This window comes from Lepisosteus platostomus, chromosome 11 (genome assembly GCF_059453375.1).
Source record: "Lepisosteus platostomus isolate fLepPlt1 chromosome 11, fLepPlt1.hap1, whole genome shotgun sequence".
In the NCBI taxonomy this organism is placed as follows: domain Eukaryota; kingdom Metazoa; phylum Chordata; class Actinopteri; order Semionotiformes; family Lepisosteidae; genus Lepisosteus; species Lepisosteus platostomus.
Genome location: NC_142621.1, coordinates 20,909,192 through 20,927,609, shown reverse-complemented (window position 1 = coordinate 20,927,609; position 18,418 = coordinate 20,909,192). Strand labels below are relative to the sequence as shown.

The 18,418-nt window shown below is 41.1% G+C and overlaps 2 protein-coding genes across 2 annotated transcripts in view; one reads left to right on the top strand and one right to left on the bottom strand.

The window, feature by feature from the left end:
* Window positions 1–2,434: 2,434 nt before the first annotated feature.
* On the bottom strand, window positions 2,435–10,142 carry extl2 (exostosin-like glycosyltransferase 2). The gene is made up of 4 exons (XM_088598857.1): window positions 9,986–10,142; window positions 6,657–7,075; window positions 4,528–4,598; window positions 2,435–3,426 (listed from the first exon to the last, which is right to left on the bottom strand). The coding sequence occupies exons 1-4, from the start codon at window positions 9,988–9,990 to the stop codon at window positions 2,935–2,937; spliced, it is 987 nt and encodes a 328-aa protein (XP_088454983.1). The 5' UTR covers window positions 9,991–10,142; the 3' UTR covers window positions 2,435–2,934.
* A 1,480-nt stretch (window positions 10,143–11,622) lies between these two features.
* The window catches only part of slc30a7 (solute carrier family 30 member 7), a 42,462-nt gene continuing 35,666 nt past the window's right edge, over window positions 11,623–18,418 (top strand). Inside the window, exons 1-3 of the mRNA XM_088598850.1 lie at window positions 11,623–11,786; window positions 12,521–12,622; window positions 16,927–17,040. Of these exons, the coding sequence (XP_088454976.1) occupies window positions 11,707–11,786; window positions 12,521–12,622; window positions 16,927–17,040 (296 nt within the window). The 5' untranslated portion in view covers window positions 11,623–11,706. The remainder of the gene's footprint in view (window positions 11,787–12,520; window positions 12,623–16,926; window positions 17,041–18,418) is intronic.

Genomic DNA, 18,418 nt, shown 5'->3' with positions numbered 1-18,418 from the left:
AAACTTCTGCTCTAGCCCACAACTGGCTCCAAAATTTTAGGACTGGTGTCATGCCAGGATGTATTGCCTGCCTGCTTTGGTCCAACTCAGTGGAACTCTGAATTGAATTAAGCAGTGATTGAAAGTAGAGGGATAGATTATTTTTTAAATCATAAAACCGGTGACTAATAACTACAGGTTATTGTTGTTTTCCATACAGTCTTTGTTTCCCATGTTGTTCCCAGACGGATGTCTGAAGATAACATGATATGTCATTTTTATGGTCAAGCAAATAAAGAGCATATTCTGCTCTGGAGTAAAACAATGTTAGAAATTCTTCTGTCCCTCTACAGGTCCGGTTGCAATCTTTGGCCCGTCAGTGACACCTAGTGACCATAGTGACTAGAATTGTAGTCTCTTCTTCAATTATTTTATTTTTTATTGCTCTTCAGAGCTCCACTGCTTATATCAAAACATATCTGTCCTTTATTATTTTGAATGGATATCAAGACATTAGGGAATAACACTATTATAACAGCTATTTTGAAAGCTGTAGAGATTTTGTCCAGGAGTCGAGCCGAGTCTGTTGAACGACGGTATAATCATCACTTTGCGGATGATTTCAGTGGGTTTGTAATGTACTTGTCCTGTATTAAAACCTGAGAAAGACCTTTAGAGTCTTAGGGAGTAATCTCTTGGATACCACAGAGGAATTTGCTATGTAATCAGAGTTAGACCTCCAGATTTTTTAAAAATGACTGTAACTCATGTGTGTTGATCACAGCACCTAGAGAGGCTGTTCCACTGATAAGTCATGGTGGTTTTTATAGGAAATTTCACAGGTAGTGGACTTTCCATGTCATAGGGTTAATTCCATATAAAAGAGATAAACAAACCAAATTTAACTGACTTGCAAAAAATGTGTGATATGTGTCCAAGTGTAATTTTGCTTCCAGTTTAAAACTTGTAATGTGAAAAGCCTAACTTAAGAACCTGTGTTGCCTTTTTTCCTAGCAAGAATTACATTAGATCAGTATTTCTGGAATAATGCACATTTCAGACTTTAGTCAGAATTAACTTTTTTAACACTACATGTAAGAACACTATCTTGGCTACACAGGAAGATAATTATTAATACAGGAAGCTGTTTTGAAACAACATGGAAGAGGGCCGATACAAAATTTGTACAGCTTGAATTGAAAAGTTAAAACTCAGATATATTTCACAACTTTTATTCTGACCTCAACATTTTGGCCAACTCTAATTAACCCCTGGAATGCCTGCAGGGTAGCTGATAACATAAAATGTTTACCTATAAAATTACCTAAAAGCCAGCGCCTTCTGAAAATGATTCAGTGCTGTAAATAACAGTAATGTTTTCCCACAACCTGTAATACAGTTTATTTTGAAAAATGAGTCACCAAGATGAGTGGTAATAATGGTCCCTAGAGATAAACAATAACTGTGTGATCTCACTGTGCTGATCTGGGCTGCCTATCTTACCTACAACCTCTCTTTCTGCAGACCACAATCTTTCCCTCCTGTGGACCTATAAGACACGGCTTCTGGTGTTCATGTTGATTTCTAGTGTATGATCAGGAATAAAAGGGCTGCCCTACCTCAGTCATACATACAACTACACACACTGATGAGGTTTTCTTGAGCCAGTATGAATTCCAATGCATCTTTGGGGATTTCAGCAAAGTGAAATGACACACTGAAATGTCATACAGTAGACATTCCAGAATTACAGTTCCTCCTTAGAGTGCAAAGCACAGTAATTATTGATTAAAATATAAGAGAGTGCTACTTCATTTCCATGTAAAACAGTGAAAGAGATTGCATAAAATAAAGAATAATATTTTTTTATACTCGAAGAGGCATCTAGCAACGAAAGAGTGAAGTGTGATGTCAGCTTCAGAGTGACCGACAGTAGGACATCACACTTCTATTTTATCTGAAGGTTAGCACAGTGATTTAGTCATCTAGAGACACAGCAAGCCTGTGGCAGAGCGTAGACTCAAACCAGAAACCCCTGGAACAAGAACATTTCACACTCACTGGATCATCTAGTCCTGCTTTAAAAAAATTGACTTGTTTTCACTCATGAATCACACAGCACCTTTCCCTCACTGATTTGACTCTATAGATCTGGGTGCAGATTTTCAAGGCTATGAAACAAGACTAGGATGAGCCACCTGTGCAGATCTGGGGACAGAGGAGTGTGGTTGGAGTGCCCTCTGCTGTTAAGAAACAAAGGTGCATCTAGGTTAAGGATTTAACTCTTGTTTTTTTCTAAGTCCACATAAAGGATCATTCATCCATTTTCTAAATGCTTCTTCCAGGATCACAATGAACTACAAAACATAAAGGACCATAAAACATTTTAAAAAACTTAACTGATGAGTGAAATGAGAAAAATAAGTTCAAGACTGAGAAAACAATGAGTGGAAAATTGCTTGTTGCTATTGTAAATTCTTAATTCATATCTAGGAAGTAAAAGTCATTCACACAGTTTTATTTCTAATTCAGGGGGATAATTATGGGAGAAATGTGCCTCATTAAAAATCTATTACTCATGATAACCAAAGCATTTGTTATTGGTCTGTGGAAATGTCAAAGGCTTCAACCCCTGAAGAAACACAATATGGGAAGCTCCTATTCTGATCAACATCTAGATAAGGCATCTAGAAAACACTCAGACTGATCATCCACTATTAGACCAACTGGGTTTGTTCAATGTAAATACAGATCAGAGTAATTCTAGGTGCATGCAGCTTAAAAAAATGAGGACTGCCTCAGACTACAACTGCTTCACATTGTGTAGGTAAGGTTCCTGTCAACTGAGCAGGACCACCAGGGCTGATCTCAGTAATACCAAAAGAAATCCATGTAGAAAAGGCCATCTAAGAAGCCTGTCACACAGAGAGCAGATTCCAGGCCACTCTGAAAGGCTCAATGCCTGTCCTTGTGGTTGGCATAGCTGGGGAAGCCGAACTGTGAGATCATGAGGTTGGAGTAGCGCAATGGCATGCCGCCGTAGATCTGCACCAGGCGGTTGAGGCAGAAGGAGCGCTGCAGGAGGTGCTCTGCCCGGTGCCACATGCCCAGGTACCCGCTGCTAGCGTCCCGCTCCAAGTTGCGAATGTCCACGGCCTTCACAAACACCCCTGCTGGCTTGTGGGTGATCTGGGACACCATGAAGTTCATGGCAATATCGTCACAGTTCTGCGTCTCGTCGATCAGACGGAGCACCTCAGCCGGCTGCCTCTGGAAGGCGTCCAGGTAGCTCTGGTGGAAGAATGCTGCTCCGACTAACACCATAGAATATCTGTCCCCACTGCCGGCCTCAGGGTCCTGCAGCTCGAAGCTGCCATAACTGTACACCCCCGAGGGCGTCAGCAAGTGCTTGCGGGGCACGAAACCCACAATTTGGTTGGGGAATTGCTGCAACACAAGTGGAAGACAAAACAGAATTTCATGGTTAACTTTTATAACCTTCACATGTCAAAACATCACCAGTTTTGTACAGTGCCTTTAAAAGCCATAATCTCATAGGTGTACCAAAGAGCTGGAAAAGAATGTTTTGTTTTCTCAGACATTTAGACAAAACTGAAAAATCTTTTCACTTTTTAGGATTTTTCAGTCAAAAAGTGAGGTGCTCACACACCAGCTGACAGTATTATAAGGAAACAATCTTAGAAAACACTAAACAAGTTATTAAAGTAACCAATCCTGAGTAAATGACAAGAAATGCTGTTTTTCAAGTCGTAATTGTACTGTTTAAGAACATCTTCATGATTTATAACTGAGATTTTGTTGTTCAGATGGAATGGGCTGTCAGAATAATCAGGAAATATTACTGGAATCCCACCATACAAATCACATTATTATTTATTAGTAGTCTAGGACTCTTCCTAACAATGCGGGCCATTAAAATCTGAAAACAAAGATTCCCGAACACCACACGAAGCCTTACATTCTGAAACCACTTGCTGAAGAAAACTGGGGGCAACACAAGGTATTATGGGGCAACACACATTATCTGCACATCCTCTAAAGCTTTCAGTCACAAACATGCAAGATACTAGCATTACAAACAACATTGCATTGTCTTTCTTTCTATCATGCTGACAAGAAAGACATTTCCTGTTTTTACAGCCAAAGCCTGCTTGGTTTCCAAAGTCACACAGCAGTGTTTTTTGGCTTTAGCCCATCATCCAACATCAATCAGAAACATAAACAGCAAATCAACAACACGGTAACTAATAAGAAAACACTGCAATCAGTAAACTTAGCTGGTAGTTAACTCATTACAGTGTGCAAAATTCCTTTACAAGATTCAATAAGAACTGTTTATACTTTCAATATTAGGTTTGGCAGTGTGAAAATCTAAAACAAAGGCAAGATCAAATATTTTCCAAGATCTTACATACATTACTGTCCAAACACACTAATCTCTGTCAACCTTTCTAATTCACTCAGGAGGACAAGCTGCTCCAATTTCAGTCCAAGAGAAAATTGGTGTTGATATAATAATCACTGTACCTTCCAGACAGAAAAGGCAAAGCTGATGTCTGGAGCGCTGATCAGGGTGTCGTCATCCAGCATTAGCACAGCTGTGAACACACAGGTGAGTGAGACGTGAGTAGCATGGTTTGAAGTCCCCTGGAGCCACACTACAGCAGGCCTTCCCAAGCCATGAATGGCTTAATACCCAAAGGATAGGGTTGAGGTGAATCGGCTGGGGTTTAATTGGATCAGTTGACCACTTTTCTCAATGGATACCACGCTTCACCCAGCATCAGAGCTGAGGAAGCCTTGTTTTTCCAGCTCTGAAGACAAGTTCCATGAGAATAAAAGGGTTGTTACCAGAGCCAATAACATCCTTGTGAATCTTTCAGTGAGCGATCTGTTGTTTAGCAGGATAGGTGAAACTGGCGTATTTTGAGAGCATTTTGAAATGCTCCTTCACTGTTGGACTTAGTTTAATAAGGACTGGAAACTAAACAGATTTAACTCCTTTTATTATGGAAGCAGGATAAGAGCAAATATCACATTAGGAGGTGTTCCAGTAAAGGAGTGGTCACTAGTGTCCAGTTTAACAACCTGTTGTGAATTTGGATTTCTCCTTAGATAAAAGGCATTGTGTTATTGTTAAACACATCCGGTGTAGGTTTAATATAGTTCTAGAACCCTTCACAACAGTTAAGACTGTTAATCATTTAACTTTGATTCAAAAAACAATAATAAGGCGTTTGGTTTATTCATTGGTTTTTCTATAATGCCCAATAAATACTTGGATTTCTGCAGCTTTATTAATGTTTTATGATGTTGTCAGAACAGCTTTCAGGACTGTTTTCAGGACAGTTCTGTCAGCTATTCTTGATCCTTCTACGGCCTATTGACTTAATTCTATAATAAAATCGATTAGCCTGACATTTAAGTGAAACTCATTGTTTTGGAGCAATAGTAGTGGCCAAAGAATTAAACAGTTACATTCAGAGATTTAAAATGTCATCAATAGGCAAATCATACCAATTACTTACACTTAGCACTTTATAGGTAATGGGAACTCCCCTCCACCACCACCAATGTGCAGTACTCACCTGGATGATATGACAGCAGCCATAGTGCACACAGTACGCTCACCACACAATAAGCTATCAGTGGGGAGGAGAACAGAGTGACGAAGCCAATTCATAGATGGAGATTATTAGGAGGCTCTGTTTAGTAAAGGCCAATGGGAAATTTGGCCAGGACAGCCAGTGTAACACCCCTACTCTTTTCAAGAAACACCCTGGGATTTTTAATGACCATAGAGAGTCAGGATCTAGTTTTTACGCCTCATCCGAAGGATGGCACCTTTTCACAGTACAGTGTGCCCGTCACTATACTGGGGCATTAGGACCCACCCAGATCGGGGAGTGAGTGCCCTCTACTGGCCCCACTAACACCTCTTACATTCAGGTACTGACTAGGCTCACACCTGCTTAGCTTCAGCGGCAATATTTTGAATGTTCCTAGATTGATGCTCCTAGGCCTCACAGAGGACATAAGAGCCAGTGCTTTTTGACTAATGTAGTAGATAAAAAAACAAAAGTGTTGTTACAATAGTGATCTATCCAATGTAAAGGAAGATAAAGGATTCTAAGCACTATACCTTTGGAAAAAGCATTCAAAACACATTACTTTCTGTATTATCAATTTCAAATTTAAAATAAAATAAGATTTTATTACATGAGGGCCTGACACGTCAGAGAATAAAGTCAATTTCCTTTTCTTTAAAATATTTCCTGAATGAAGAACAATACTGGTATATTAACACTTGTGAGGACTGGAGGTTCATCATGGAATCAGCAGAGCTCAAAATAAATTTAAAAACTCTTCATCAATGTAACTGCAAAACAAAAACAGATGAGTAGACTTTTTTGTCCACGAATATGTGCCAGTGCTAGTCCTCACTCCTACACACTCAGACCAGACATATTGTTATGTACAACATAAAATCCTAAAGTCATGACACTACAGTACCTGCAACAGGTACGGTGTGCCACAGGGATGCTTCACTGCTATGGAAGGGTTTGCAGCAGATGCTCATTTCTAGAAGGGCACCTGTTGTGAATAGCTGTCAGTGTGATCTCCCCTCACCCCTGTGTAAGGCCGACTGCCATCACCTTCAGTCTCCTGCTCTGGGAAGCGTTGCAGCCTGTTGCGCATGAGGTTCACGGCCTGCTCCTTAAAAACCACAGGCACAGGGTGCGGCCCCAGAGAGTCCCACAGCTCCTGGGGCACCTTCTCTCCCACACTGTTCCACACGATGATGATTCGGTGCAGGTGGGGCACGGCCTGATAGTGGTTGAGCAGTTTGAGCAGCAGGTCAGTGCGATTGTAGGTCTGCATGATGATGGTGAAGGAGTCTGAGAGAGATCCCCGAGGCTGGGACAGGCTGGCTCTCCTGAGGACACCCAGGCCCCCATCGTCCACTCCAGGCAGCAGCAAGGTCAAACCCACCCCAACCACGAAGAGCAGGAGGATGGGCACAATAAGGTACCTGCGGTTGGTGCTGTGCATCTTGCAAATACGGTAAAAGATCCTGGCAGGAAAGAGTACAATCTTGAAATGACAAAACTGCAGAGCACTTTGAGGTCACAACAGATAAGTAACACCCTAAACAAGAACCAGAAATAAGAAGTTTGCAATGTTCCCACAGCACATTCATGACTGAGGTTCCTTCTGTAGAACTAGAACTACAAAGATATGCCTGCAGAATGGGGCCAAGCGTCCAGACATTGTTATGTGTGAGTCTGCTCCATTTGTGCTTGGTGAAGTGCCAGTAATTAGTAACTGGTTTATCTTCATCTCATGGCTGTGGGAAACGTAAACCTGTATAGGAAATTCACCTATTGCCCTTTGTTGTACACAGCCATTTAATTGTAACCTATGGAGAAACTTATTTCTTCTTTCATTATACCAATCATTTTATTTGATACAGCACACTGTGCTACTCCTTGCCACAGACAGCTTTACAGATCTATGGGAGTCTCAGGCCCAGTGGTTGCTCCACTCCTCCAGACAATAGTTTGGGGTACGTTAATTATAATAGATAACTATTTGTGTATGGTTAGATTTCATTAGGCTTACATTCTGCTAAAACTACGGCACAGTTCTCAACGTCAAAACCTGATTAATTAGACCACTTTCCATTTTTCTCTCAGCCTGTGAGCCCCCATTTTCTGTAGAGTTTTTAATACCTGTTATTTTCTGTCATTTTTGTTTCTTAATTGTAATACCAAAACAAATCCGAAAATACATTCTGAAGAAGAAGTAAGATCTGTTGACATTTCACTGACGTTGTCACAATTTCCAGCTTCACAGATTATGACTGAAAAGGTTTTGCTATTTCTGGTTTTGTTCCTAGGGGCAGATTAAGCTATGATATTAGAGGAAATACCACAAAGGCATTAAATATGTTGGAGTGAGGATCTGCATCAGTGTGGATTGGCTGCAACGGAACAAGTTAAGGTTAACTCCATGCTGAAAAACAGAAGAAAACAAAATGTTTCAGGGAGGGATATAAAGCACAGGAGAAAACAGGCAGAGTTGGAGATTGGAATAATGGGCACATACTGTAGGTGAGTACCTACATGAAAGTCTGTGGTTCTACAGCTTTTTGGCAGTTTACAATGTTGGGATCCAGTGATTCATAATGTTTCATTTGATCTATGGACATTACAGTCCTTTACACTTGTAGTCCCCATGATGACGGTCAAATAAGCCCTCAAGCACACACTTAAATATACAGCACTTGATCCCCATATTCATACCCACTTACAATTAGCTAAACTGGTTCCCACACTGAATGCGTTTTCTTACTATAACCTTTTCTACCAGCTCAGTGGATCTGCCACGGTTACCAAGATGGGACCACGTTATGCCACCATCTTGGTCGGATGGGTAGAAGAACTTTTCTTCACTTTCTATACAGCTTTTGTCCCCAACCTCTACAAGTGGTGCTGCCGCCTGCTACAGCAATTCCTGCATCATTTCACCAACTTTCACCCTTCTCTAAATTTCAACATCAATGTGTATACTCCACAACTGTTTTTTTCCAGACACAAGCCTCTCCATTCTCTACCCAGGACTGTATCCCCTTTATAGCTCCTTCCACCCCAAACATAAAAACTCTATCTCTCCCCTTCTCACGATTCCTTAAACTTCGTCAGTTATGCAGTGATAACACGTCTTCCATAAACAAGCCCTTATAATGAGTTCTTTCTTCAATGACTGGGGACTTTGTAATTCCTTTGTTAAGATTTGTAGAAATATTCTAACAAAGATATTTCAAGGTTTCATGAGGCTTTGAGCTATAAGGTACAGATAGACTGGAATAACTTACCTCCTGAAATAAGATCACAAATTTTAATTTGTGTAGTTAAAAGCAAACTAATTTTGTATTTAAAAACAGAATGTTTTTGAAATATACTCTTATTCGTTTTAATATTTTATTTAGCCCAAATATTCCTTTAAGGCACTTCAATAATTTGTATTTTTATTTACTTAGTATATATACCTGCCACATTAGGTCTCTCTCACACACACCCAAAGAAGATTCAACATAATGATTATTTAAAAAACAAGCAAAATATGAATTTCCCAATCTATGTGTTCTATATACTAGTAGACTTTTGACATAGCTGTTCTAATTTGTAGCAGCCTCATTGTTGTTGTATTGTTTTTATTGCGCTACTCTTCCGTTCTTACACAATGTACACTTTCTTTATTGTAATTCGCACTGGATAATGGTGTCTACTAACAGAACAACACATATGCATCTACAGACTAACTTGCAGTCAGTTGGTGTTAAAATTTACTCTTCAATGTTTCTATAATATTTTAAAGAACACACTCGAGTTTGTTTGCAATGAATGAGTGGTTGTGTGTGAATAAACAGCGTCTATACTTGGAGAACCTTAAGGTTGCAAAATCTATATTAAATCACGTTTACACATTTCCCAGTTTTAGTCATCCCGAGTCAGCAGTTCTAAAAAAGAAACGTAGATGACTGCAATATAACTTTTTCAAAAACTTTCGTAAGAGCATACATGAAGAAAACAACAAAAACTTTGTTTTTTGTTTATGACGAAAAGCTCTCCGGTCGAATTTGCATATTCCTCCAAAACAACTTCCCATTTGTCGGGTCCTTAATTGATGCAGTTGATACCAGTAACAGTTCAGAATGAAAAAAAATCAAATACAGTCGTCTCCTTTATAAACCTACCATGTGGCATAAATCATTTTCAGTTTAAGCATCCTGATTTGCAGTTGTTTGTAAGGTTTGGGGAGAAAAAAGTGTCAGTCTAAACGTATACAAACAAACCTGCTCACACACCACATTATCACTAATTAATAGTATTCATATTTATTATTTTCATTTCTATACAATACAAACTAGATTCCATCTAGCCCTAAAAAAAAAAAGGCGAAACTGCTGTAACACGATTACCTCATTTCATCCCGAGGACTTCCCAACACTTCAAGCTCTTCCTGCGGTGCCGGGTCTTAGGTTCCTGCGCAGCCGTGCGGGAACGTCTACCGAAGCCTAGAGCTCCGCGAGGATTGAAATGTGAAACCCCTAGTTACTGTAGCTCCGCGCTTGGGGCAATCATTAGGCGTGTAAAACAGGGTATAATATCTTTGCTCGAATTTCGTGAAAAACTGACAGTCTTTAAAATTCAGGATCTTTACATGCACAAGCACAATCATACGTACGCTGTATCTAGTGGCTGAATGTTGGTAAATTTTCGTTAACACATACAGGCATTCTAATGTATACTTGTTTAAATAATGAAAGATATATAAGACGTAAACTTCAGCATCCAGGTTAAAATAATGTTATAGCAAGGTGTCGGCTTCAATAAGATCGCTATTTTCTAGCATTTCATACAAAGGTTTGAAAAATGTATAAAGCCGAGTTTTTTTAAGATACCCAAGTCTCTGATTAACTTCAAAAATTACAACCTCCACACTCACTGTTCTCAGTGCGTCTTTAACACTTGCCCTTTTTTTCTCAGTCTTCTTTTCACATTTTGAAAGGTACAGATATTGACGCAGTCTTAAAGGGCGTTATATAGACTGAAGTGAAATTCTGCCATTCGTCCATCCACTTCTACTCCTGCTGAGAGGCACGCAAATATTACGAAAATACCAGTGTTGTGATCTGACTTGGACAGGAACATTCTGGGAATTATGAATGAAACAGCAATATGGTCTTGTTTTTAGAGAAACACTATTCTATTTTAATTGGTTTTACCAACGACATTGTTTTTGTAACACCCCGTGAATTCCTTCCTAATGAATTCTAGATCAAACAGGTTGGATTTCTCATTCTGTTCCTATCCCTCATGAGCCCATTTCACTAACATCTAAAGCTGCTGTTCTGCATAGACCCAAAGAGCCCCTAATCTAGTTATTCCTATACAGTATGTCTCCCTCCTGAGTAGAGGGCTCTGTTTAACAGTTCAGGGCGATGGGGGAGCCAGAGCCTATCCTGGCAAGCAACAGTAGCAAGGCAGTGTACACTCTGGGCAGGAAGTTAATCCAGCACAGAGCACACACTCACACAAGGGCCAATTTTCCCAGAAGCCAATTAATGTATATGGACTGTGAGAGGAAACTGGAGCACACAGGGTGAACACATCATCTCCACAAAGATTGGAATTGATTCCAGAATTGAACCCAGTGCTCCAGCGTTGCTAGGCAGCCATGCTAACCACTGTGCCAGTGTGCTGCCCATTGTCACATATTTTATTATACGCTTTTTAATGTTTAGGTCGCATAAGTGTATTCCTATTGGGAACGTGGCTAGTCATGGTTTATAAGTCTTTATAAGGTCAGCAAACCATTTAACAGTGAAATAATTTGAAGTATGATGGCTATGGTGTATTCCTGTTTGAAAACACTTCTCTCGTCTACTGTCAACACAAGCGTTTTAGTGTGTGCACATAGGGAGCCGTACATTTTCATAAGGTAAATACAATTTAGGTGAACGTAAAATATGTCAGCGTCAGGCAGCTCTGCATTTAATTGCGCAGTAACCTGAGTGGCAATCAGCGACCCCCTCTGGCCGGAAGTGCCGTTGTTCTCCACCGCAACAAGCCTGTGACTCCGGGTATCCGGCCAGTCAGTGCAGCTTCAGTGCCGGGGTTCGGTGTTGGGCTGATAAAAATGTTACCTTTGTCTATTAAAGATGATGAATACAAACCTCCCAAATTCAACCTCGTGGGCAAGATCTCGGGATGGTTTAGGTAAACGGATGATATTTCTATAACTTTTAAGTCAAGACACGGGTGTTTTGGTGATTTCTCCTCCGCCGGCGTTGTGGTAGTGAGGATTTGTCCGGGTTAGGAACTTCTCCCTGGGCGGGCAATGGCGCAGACACTGCGAGGCCTTACGGTAACACGCGTTGTTCAGGAAAACATTTTAAGTGGGCTTTTGGAAGTGTAAATGCTGCTGCCTGTGATTTTCCAATTGCAGTGTGCAGATTGTTGCAGTGCCGAGGAGTGTATCTGTATGAACCACAGATGGCAGTGAAAGTACATACGGTCATCTGAAATCGCGTAAAGAACTACAGAATTCATAAGGGACATCTTAGTTTACCAGGTGTTACGCTTAAAATGAAAAGACCGCTTCACAGTTTCACAGACAGTCAACACCCTTAACACGCAAATTATGTGCCTGTGGTTATGGTCTAATGTTGCCGGGAGATGCCATATGTTAATTTGTTGCCTGTATACCGACAGAAGGTAATATGGCTGCTGTAATGTTTTTTGACATAGACTTATAAATGTACTTTGTTTTTACACATTGAATGGTGATGTAAATCTAAAGGGCAGCACCAGGACGTTCAGTTGACAGAGAGTCGGGGGTGAGTTTTAATGGGTCCCCCGTGTCGGTCAGTTTCTTTAGCAGCGCTTCCTTGTTGCAGTGCTGGGGGTAGCACTGTCTGGTAATTCTCCCCCCCCCCTTCTTCTGTTTGCAGATCTATACTTTCGGATAAAACCTCTCGAAACCTGTTCTTCTTCCTTTGTCTGAATCTGTCCTTCGCTTTTGTGGAGCTGCTGTATGGGATATGGAGTAACAGGTAAGAAGACGGAAAACACTCGCAGAAGTTCTCGGACGCGCCTGGCTGACGATACCAGGATGTGCCACGTAGGTCTGGAGAGCAGTGCTCCTCCGTAGTGCTTATTCCACAGACATGGAGCAATAGCTGGCAGAGGGAGATGGGATTTTTTTCTTTCTGAGGTACGGTTTGTGATACTTGCTCAAAACGCAGGGTTTTGATGGAGAAGCTGAACCATCAGAGTGCTGTGATTTAGGGAGACTGATCCAGGAGGGGCTACTTGGCAGTGGCCAGTTCCTGTATCTTAGACTGCGCACATAGGTAGGGGCAAAATAGCAGATTTCTCCATTACGTGGTGCTGTGTATAATGTGCCAAATGCAGCAAGCAGATAATTGGAACCAAAGCATTTTTCCAAACAGTATACAGTCAACAGGAGGTCAACTGCTTTCTTGTGAGGCAATGTATTAATGGACTGTGTGCAGTGCTGATTAAGCATTTTAATTTGTTTTGACAACTACCAAGTAGGTTCAGTAAACAGCATGTGGTCTGTATCATCTTTTTTTAACAATTCTTTTCTGTTCCTGCCTCCAAATAGCTTAGCTGTGCATTTGAAATCAACTGTAATTAATTGCGTGCCCAGATCCACTGCATCCGACTGGGTGAGGTGAAAGCTTTTTGCTCTAGTCACATGGTCCTGCAGGGTCCTTCTGTTAGCAGTGCAAAGCCTGAACACAACTGTCTGTATCACTTCCACATGGAGGACAGTCAGCTGATGTCATGCCAGACGTTCAGGGCCCTAGGCTGAGAATTCCCCTGCTTTACTCCACTCCATCCAGTCCTAACAGTGCTCAGCCAGCTGTGCTCTGTTCCTGGGAATTCCCAAACAGCTGGCCACAGCTGCAGTTTGGATTGGGGCAGGTAGCAGCAGGGCTGTAAGGGTCATCCTCCACTGCAGGCAGATGAGCTCTGCTTGTCTATGTCAGCTACATAGAGGAACGATGTCAGATTATCAGGAGCACTTTTACGGTATGTTTCTCAGCTGCTGTTGACCGATGCAGAGTGGATATGCAATGGAAATTGCATTCTTGGGGAAAAAAAATTTTTAACAGGTTTTGTTCATTTGGAAGCAATTCCTGCTGGTTTGAATCACAGTATGGAGGATTTGTATAGAAAATAAAAGTGTGCCTTGTGCAGAATTTTCCAATTGCAGTATGAGTTTATAATGAATTATTGAACTTGGTGGTATAGTTAACAAGAACAGAAAATCAACATTTAATGTCTTTTTTTTCTACGTTCATCTAGTTATAACAATACAAAAAATGAACCAGAGAGCACAACTGGAAACCATGTGAAATTGCATTTAAAACTCAAAGGTTTGTGGGAGTATGACGCGAGCTGCTGAGCCCAAAATAACATTCTTTATGCCATTAAAGAATAAATCTTGGTTTCAGCTCGGCAGATCAATTAGTTACTAATGGGCTGGTTGACCTCCTATTGTTTGTTATACTTATATTCTTATCATGCTCCAACCACAGCATACAGTATTTAACAGCACCCATGCTGAACCCCTGTGTTGGTCCCACTAAGGGGGGGGCTGCATGCTCCCTGAGTGGCTGGGACAGGCTCCTGCTGGGCTGCAGCCCTCTCTAAGAGAAAGCAGCGTTTCAGGTGTGTGTGTGTGTGTGTGTGTGTGTGTGTGTGTGTGTGTGTGTGTGTGTGTGTGTGTGTGTGTGTGCGCCTACCTACTGACTGACCAGTACACTGCTGCACAGTGCCCAAGTGCGTGTATAATGCAGCCTGGGGATTAAATGTCCTTAAATGAGGGACTCCCAGACCTGGTCCTGGGGATCCCCACACCTGCAGATTTTTGTTCCAGCTTAACTCTTGGGTACTTAATGGAATCCTTAATTGACCCACTAACAGGATTAATTGGTAGAATGCAATTAACTTTCTTTTTGTCTGTTCCTTAATGTGTTGGAGTTTTCCTTTTATCTACTGTTTCATAATTAACTTAAGATCTTGTTAATTAACTTGTTAGTTCACCTAAGGACTCAAATACAGCTTGGCTGGTGTGAAAGGCTGTGGGTGTGTGGGCCTGAATTACCAGGGTTCAGATCTGCTGGTAAAACGGGCAGCAACAGTCACCTCTAATTTAATAATTACCAGTTATTTCTAGTTTTCTGATCATTTGTTCTTTTAATTTTGTTGCCTTTTCTTTTATAACTTGAAGGATACATCAATATACAGTGGTGTGAAAAAGTGTTTGCCCCCTTCCTGATTTCTTATTTTTTTGCATGTTTGTCACACTGAAATGTTTCAGATCATCAAACAAATTGAAATATTAGACAAAGATAACACAAGTAAACACAAAATGCAGTTTTTAAATCAAGGTTTTTATTATTAAGTGAAAAAAAAAATCCAAACCTACATGGCCCTGTGTGAAAAAGTGATTGCCCCCCCCTGTTAAAACATAAATCAACTGTGGTTTATCACATCTTTGGAAAGCTGAGTTCAATTTCTCTAGCCACACCCAGGCCTGATTACTGCCACACCTGTTCTCAATCAAGAAATCACTTAAATAGGACCTGCCTGACAAAGTGAAGTAGACCAAAAGATCCTCAAAAGCTAGACATCATGCTGCGATCCAAAGAAATTCAGGAACAAATGAGAAACAGAGTAATTGAGATTTATCAGTCTGGAAAAGGTTATAAAGCCATTTCTAAAGCTTTGGGACTCCAGCGAACCACAGTGAGAGCCATTATCCACAAATGGCGAAAACATGGAACAGTGGTGAACCTTCCCAGGAGTGGCCGGCTGACCAAAATTACCCCAAGAGCGCAGCGACGACTCATCCAAGAGGTCACAAAAAAACCCACAACAACATCCAAAGAACTGCAGGCTTCACTTGCCTCAGTTAAGGTCAGTGTTCATGACTCTACCATAAGAAAGAGACTGGGCAAAAATGGCCTGCATGGCAGAGTTCCAAGACGAAAACCACTGCTGAGCAAAAAGAACATAAAGGCTCATCTCAGTTTTGCCAGAAAACATCTTGATGATCCCCAAGACTTTTGGGAAGATACTCTGTGGACTGACGAGACAAAAGTTGAACTTTTTGGAAGGTGTGTGTCCCATTACATCTGGCGTAAAAGTAACACAGCATTTCAGAAAAGGAACATCATACCAACAGTAAAATATGGTGGTGGTAGTGTGATGGTCTGGGGCTGTTTTGCTGCTTCGGGACCAGGAAGACTTGCTGTGGTAGATGGAACCATGAATTCTGCTGTCTTCCAAAAAATCCTGAAGGAGAATGTCCGGCCACCTGTTCGTGACCTCAAGCTGAAGCGCACTTGGGTTCTGCAGCAGGACAATGATCCAAAACACACCAGCAAGTCCACCTCTGAATGGCTTAAGAAAAACAAAATGAAGACTTTGGAGTGAGTTAGTCAAAGTCCTGACCTGAATCCGATTGAGATGTTGTGGCATGACCTTAAAAAAGCGGTTAAGGCTCGAAAACCCTCTAATGTGGCTTAATTACAACAATTCTGCAAAGATGAGGGGGCCAAAATTCCTCCACAGCGCTGTAAAAGACTCATTGCCAGTTATCGCAAACACTTGATTGCAGTTGTTGCTGCTAAGGGTGGCCCAACCAGTTATTAGGTTTAGGGGGCAATCACTTTTTCACACAGGGCCATGTAGGTTTGGATTTTTTTTTCCTTTAATAATAAAAACTTTCATTTAAAAACTGCATTTTGTGTTTACTTGTGTTATTTTTGTCTAATATTTCAATTTGTTTGATGATCTGAAACATTTCAGTGTGACAAACATGCAAAAAAATAAGAAATCAGGACACTTTTTCACACCACTGTATCTGTGGAAATCAAGAGTAGTTGTGCCCATGTCACCGACAGAATCCATGCTTGGCCCTCATCCCTGATGGGTGTAATTTCTTAGTGTTGGAGTTTTGCTCAGTGCCATTGGAAACCAAGCCCCTGGTGTTTCTGGAAGGGCTCTGTAATGCAAGCGGGTGAAACTGCTGTTGCAACAAGTGAAAAGAATCATTAGGCTTCCTGTCAAGATTTATAAAATAGAATCCTGTGCAATTTCTTCCACCCTTTGCCATTTATGAGGTGTAAAATTGAGGTGAAGGTTTTTATTCTTGTCCTACTTCCTCATTCTTTTAATTGTATGTTTGTCATGAACTACCAGCTTGTTACCAGACCTGAATACGAGCACAGTCTTATGCTCGGTGCTGGCGCCACAATGGGCGACCAGCCTGCTATTCCAGACTGTATGCTTATGCAGGATTCTTTTCCTTCCTCTTCAGCCTGGGGCTCATATCAGATTCTTTTCACATGTTCTTTGACTGCACGGCCCTACTGGCTGGCCTGGCGGCATCCGTGATCTCGAGGTGGAGGTCCAACGATGCCTTCTCCTACGGGTAAGGGAATGAAGCATGTGTACCTCAGTCTGTGTGTGCCAGATAGTCCTGTTCAGGCCTGGACAGCGGTAAAACTGCTGGCTTGGTGCTGTGGGGACTGGGAAGAGTTTGGTAATATACATCCAAGACTAAACTCACATCCTCACTAGAACTCATACAAGTTTTGGCTTTAATAAGTTTATTAAAAGTTTAAGTCATTAAAAATAAGGAGCTTGCTGGCTGCTATATCACTCTCAAAACTCACATCTGGCAGTCCAATGAAGCTAAGCAGTTATGAGCTTGGCCAGTACCTGGATTGAAGGCCTCCTGGGAAAGCTAAGGTTACTGCTATGGAAGAGGTGTTAGAGGGACCAGGACCAGGGGAGCGCTCATCCTGTGGTCTCTGTGGCTTCTCATGCCCCAGTATAATCCTGACTCTCTGTGGTCAATAAAAATCCCAGGGAGTTTCTCGAAAAGAGTAGGGTTGTTGCCCTGGTGTCCTGGCCAAATTTACCATTGGCCTTTACCAATCGTGGCCTCCTACTAGTCCCCACCTATGAATTGGCTTCATCACTCTGTTCTCCTCCCCACTGATACCTGATGCTGGGTGAGGGGACTGGCTGCTGGTGGATGCTGGACATTGGTGGTGGTAGAGGGGAGTCCCCATTACCTGTAAAATAATGGAGTGTCCAGAATAGCTCTATATAAGTATAAGGGGGATGATGATGGGGATGATGATGATGATTATATATTTCAGTCAGTCCTCAGTTTGTCAGCACAGTCAGTTCCTCGAGTTTGTGTTTCTAGTTAAAACAAAATTATTTTCTATTATACGTGTTATTAATGGGGAGTGGATAACTGAAGCAAGGCTACATACCCTATTAACACTAAAATAATCCAGAATTTATGTATTCCACAGGACAGTAAAACTGAATTGAAAGAAATTTATTTGGCATTTATTTAGCACTATTTCTTTCCTATGCATGTTGAATATGTACCGCTGATCAGCTGTCCACTGTTCCTGCCCAGACCCAGTGAACAGCTGAATAAAACCAATTTGTTTGTAAGAGTTAGGGTTAAGTTTTATAGTGAATAGCTAATCAGTCATGTTTTTACTATGTGCAGGCATTAATTAAGTTTTAATTTCAGAAAAGGCACAATACTAAATTTATCAATCAAAGCCATTCATTTCAAAAGCAGTTGAAAAACCTGTGTTTTCTCAAGATAAACACAGAGTCATATGGGCACCATAATTATAGACATAATTAAAGTGCGCTAATATTTTTATATTGTAAATCCCAGTCACATTTAACATACGATTTAACCAGATTTAATTTTCTGCCAATGTTGTAGTCAAAGAAACACCACATTTTAAGAACTATGTGAATCTATTTCCAAA